This window comes from Anopheles bellator, chromosome 2 (assembly GCF_943735745.2).
Source record: "Anopheles bellator chromosome 2, idAnoBellAS_SP24_06.2, whole genome shotgun sequence".
Taxonomy (NCBI): Eukaryota; Metazoa; Arthropoda; class Insecta; order Diptera; family Culicidae; genus Anopheles; species Anopheles bellator.
The window spans coordinates 21,947,553-21,952,541 of record NC_071286.1 but is presented as its reverse complement, the minus strand read 5'-3'; the positions used below and the strand labels follow the sequence as shown (position 1 = coordinate 21,952,541).

Below are 4,989 nucleotides of genomic sequence, written 5' to 3'. Positions count from 1 at the left end.
ACACCAACAAATCTCGTCCTAAGCCTCGCTGGCACGCAAAGACTATCGTTAGAAATTAACAAACCAAAAGAAGGCCTAATCAATAGATGCAATAATTCTATCCACCCAACAATAGAAGACCTAATTATCTGAAGTTTTTAAAGTTAACTTGTCGTAAGATGTTTGTAGTTATTAGTTATTAGTTATAAGTATGATATAATGACTCAATGCCACGTGGCTTAACATGTAATCTAAATAGATTTTAATCGAAATATTTTCATTTCAATCATTTTGATACTTTAGAATTATTAAATAGCTGCAATCCCATTGTGGAATATCTCTGTACTCTTATGTAATCAAACATTTCTGTATAACAAAGATCCAATTTTGAATAAAAAAAAAATAAAAAAATTGAATGAATAATTCCTCAACATGATGTACTAAACTACAACTATTTTTGCAATGTACTTGCACACGCTCAACGAAAAGTTTAAACTTTTGGGGAAATAACAGTAAAGTTTTGTGGCATAGAAATAGAGTTTTCGAACGGTCAATGTAGTCGGCCAAGCAGCTCCACCGGCTACGCTTAATTATTGATCATGTATTACAAAAGTTACACAAATATGCTCAATATTGTATGTAACACAGCGTTCAATAAGTCCCGGGACTAACTATGAAAACAACATTTTATCGACAAAATTCTTTATTATTCATCAAGATAACCGCCTTCAAGTGTAATACAATCATTCCAACGCTTCTCTAGCTTTTCAATGCCATGTTTGTAACACGATTTGTCTTTGGACTCAAAATGAGCCTCAGCAGCAGCGATCACCTCCTCATTCGAGCCAAATCTTTCTCCCAGGAGCATCTTTTTAAGATCCGCAAAGAGCCAGTAGTCGCTGGGGGCCAGATCCGGCAGGTACGGAGGATGAGGAAGCAGTTGGAAGCCTAATTCGTTGAATCATCGTTGGTCATCGTTTTGATTGACTTGTGGCATGTCTTGATGAAAGATAACTTACTTCTTCTTCATTTGTGGGCGTTTTTTCGCTATTTCAGCTTTTAAACGATCCAATAACACCATGTAGTAGTCGCTATTGATGGTTTTTCCTTTTTCGAGGTAGTCAATGAAAATTATACCATTCGCACCCCAGAATACGGACGCCATCACTTTGCTGGCCGACTGTTGTGTTTTTGGACGCTTCGAGCGGCTTTCACCAGTCGTACGCCATTCAGCTGACTGCCGACTTTACTCCGGATAACGTTTTTCGAGTTCGGATAACGTTTTTCAAGCCATTGCTGAGCAGTGCTTTTTCCCATTAGAAAACAATGTTTAATCAACACACAAAACTCGTTTTGGTCCATTTTTTCACGATTGCAAAAGTAACGTCACTTTAACCACTATAACTTTCTTGGTTATGTTTCGAATTATTACGTCAAATTTTGTCCCACCTCATCTGAAGGTTGGTACTTCTGAACCTTGGTATATAAATGGCATTATTATTAGTCCCGGGACTTTTTGAACGATGTGTTATTGCCCAATTATTTTGCTGTATCTCTACTTTAATTTTTTTTTTAATTTAACCGTGTCTCAAGCCATTTTTAGTCACGTTCTTATTTGAATTTTAGCATAGCTGTACAATGATCTGTACAATCTGTCGAGCAAACCAAGAAACAATTACTCAAAGTCACTCTTTGTATAAAGAAATGGCGAAAGAACGTTCATTAAGATTTAAGTCCTTACACTGCCTCCCGTAAGATGTGGTCGTTACTGAAATTTTCAGGATTTCTACATTCTCCAATCAATTCGCCAAAAAAGGCATTGTGTCTGGGTGCTATTCCTGCACCATACACTCGGGAACACGTGTTCGCCAACCCTCGTGTTGCCCGGATACACTGCACTCACCGCGTTGTGTTTCGTTCTATCGAAAAGGATGCGAGACGAGAAACAGAAGCAAAAAATATTTATTGCTTCGTTCTCACGATCAAATTATAGCAATTTTATTTTTCGTCACGGCTTCGCGTTATTGAGGTTGCTGGCGAGCGCGGCGCAGAAGAGCTATGGGTTCCAGAAACGGCTGGCAATTTATTACATCTTACGCTATTACGCCCCTAACGAGTGCGTTATTACTTAGCGTTCGGCGTCTACACCCGACACACGGACCGCCATTTCATTTTCCCTGGCCAAGCGAGAAAGAGCGCAGGAGAGCAAAACGGATACAGCCAAACGGCAAATGGTAGTGAAAATGTTAAACGGGCTGGTGATAAACGTGATCATTCTTTTTCTTCGCCAATAACTCCATGAAAGCCACTGGCTGTAAAAACATCGAACTGGGCAGCGGCCAGTAATGTAATTCGAAACCGACGGACATCGCGTCCGTCGCTGTCTGAGCCTCTCGCACTCTCGCGATTATTAAGCGATGAATCGTCGGAGCTGCGAGGGGGTTACGCGTTTTTCTGCAACCACCAACTAACGGTACCACGGCCTACGATACACCGGAGAACGGCACGACCTTAACACGGCAAGCGTTTATCGCGGCTCCACGCCAGCCGCTCCTATCTGAACCAAAACAACATGCCGCCACGGACGACGCAAAACCGCGCTTATCGTGTTGGAACCCCAACCTGGGGGACCAACCTGAGGACCGCGCACCAACACGATTGAGTCACCGGTAGGTGTGAAGTATCGTTTTCGATAACGATTCACGTAGTTTCGCGATAGCGCAACGGTGACGACGAGTTAACGTTTCGCCCGTCCCAGTAGCGCCGCGAACCTCCAAACGAACTGTGACGGGCCGCGCAATGGACACTCTGGACGGTGTGCCCCGATCGGTGCTTGGCCGCCCGGTCAAGACGCGGACGCAAATTGTGATGACCTTCCTGGTGCCGGTGATCTTCGAGGCGATGGTGTACATCGTGCTAACGACGGCCGACGTGCTGGTGACGATCGAACACTTCCGCAACGGGAACACCGGCTGGGGCTGGGCAACGCTCACCCTTATCTGGCTGCCGTCCATCGTGTGCTTCTGCTCCATCGTATCGACCCCGGAGCGGTGGCCGGAACAGATTGGGTGGGACGAGCGAACGCAGAACTTTTTGTTCAAAAACTGCGCCATCCTGCTGTTCTTCCCGCTGGCTGCCCTCTACCGGTAGTGGCCTCCCGTTTTTTTTTTGTGCTGTTTGGATTTGGTGACGCTGAGCTGTGTTTCTCTCTCTCCGTAGCTTCAACCGGCGCATCTTCTGGAGCATCGAGTCCCTGTTCCACGAGAAAGGCTCGTACGGGCGAGCGCAATCGGTGGCGAAGATCCTGGAAACGTCACCGTGTGAGCTGTACCACTTCCTGCAGGCTTTCCTGCAGGCCGCCCCACAAATGCTGCTCCAGCTGTACATTCTGCTGCGCGACGGAACGTTCCGCAACTACGACACGGTGACGGCGCAGGTGATCAGCGTGGTGTTTTCCTTCCTCACGATGGCCACCATCATCACCAGCTACCAGCGGTTCGAGAGCCAGAAGATCGTGGGCCGCTGCTACCCGTGGAGCACGACGGAGCAGACGTGCGCACGGCGCAAACACTTGCACCGCACGACGAGCACCGCCGAGAGTGTACTGGCCGCCGTCACAACGCCTTCCATCGCACCGGAAGCGGACCCGATCGTGCCGACCATCATGCGCAACTTTTACTCCAAGTTCGGTGGAGACCTGCCGGCGGAGGATGCCGGATCGTCGATGGAGAGTATCGGCCCACCACCGCTAACGCCGGGCACCCAGCGCAAGACGCTAAACGTGGACGCGAGCAACTTCGATCGGCAACAGTCGAAGGGATACCGCGATCCGTACGGGTACAACTTCACCGACGACGACAAGGTAGGCATGGTGGCGGTGGGGGACACGGTGGACCGGAACTCTGGCCGCGCCCCGCGGGCTGGCCGTGGTGTTAGCTTCAAGCTTCGCGACACCGAGGAGGAACTGAACGCGATGGAACGGTATCTGCGCAGCACGGAGGACCTGCAGCACGTCGGCGAGGCGGACAGCGACGATGAGTACCTGAAGCCGGACAACTTTGACGCGGTACCGAAGCGGACGGCTCCCCCCGCACCGGAAGCGAACGTGTTCCACCGGGTGTCCGTCTACCGGAACATGCTGCTCCACAACGCGGAGACCTTCATCAAGGACCGGGTGCCGCGGCTTCCGGAGAAACTGTTCGACCACGGCCCGCCGTCGACGGTGCCGGACGAAACGGACGGCGACCGGCTGTCGTTGCCGTCCCGCCGCCGGACCATCGTCGGGCTCGAGCAGGACGACATGGTGGGCAAGGGGGTAACGTTCGTCGGCTGGGTCCTGTTCCTGCTGATGCGCATGCTGGCACTGTCGACGTTCTACGTGTTCTTCCCGCTGTACTTCTGGATGGTGTGCGTCAACCACTACCTGCTCATGATCGCCTGCATCGTGTACGAGGTGCGGACCCACGAGAAGCTTGAGCGCTACTTCTTCTACCTCTACCTCGCCTACATGTACGTGTTTTCGCTGCTCGAGTTCAAGATCCGGTTCGTCCACGTGCGCTCGTGGTACATCGGCTACATCGGGATCGTGCTGCTCGAAAACGTGGCGATGCTGGTGGTCTGGTACAACCTGGGAACGTTCGAGTCGTGGTGGTTCCACTTCCTGCACTACGTCATCATCGCCAGCGGCGCGCTGAGCTTGATGTGCTTCCTTTTCTACTACGCCTTTCTGCGCCCGAAGGACAAGGTGCTGTTCGTCAATGAAAATCCGTAAGCGCTTGGGCTCTCTCTCTCTCACACACACTTGGTCTCTCTGGCCTCGGTCGGTTGAAGCTCGGAACTCTGGGCGAGCGCCTAGCCTAGCCAGGACATGTGCTTCCCGTCAGTATTTGTTTGTTGCGACAGTCAAGCCGAAAATCCGGCTGGCGGCTTTGAACTGTGAAGCTGTGAAGTCATTTTTGATAATTCATTAGTCCAACGTGCCACAAGGATAAATATGTTATTTCTAACTTA

At 49.8% G+C, this 4,989-nt stretch overlaps 1 protein-coding gene across 1 annotated transcript; it reads left to right on the top strand.

Annotated features, from left to right (window-relative positions):
* The first annotated feature begins 2,778 nt into the window (after positions 1-2,778).
* On the top strand, positions 2,779-4,750 carry LOC131207182 (uncharacterized). Its single transcript, XM_058199793.1, has 2 exons — positions 2,779-3,125; positions 3,199-4,750. The coding sequence occupies exons 1-2, from the start codon at positions 2,779-2,781 to the stop codon at positions 4,748-4,750; spliced, it is 1,899 nt and encodes a 632-aa protein (XP_058055776.1).
* The last annotated feature ends 239 nt before the right edge of the window (positions 4,751-4,989 follow it).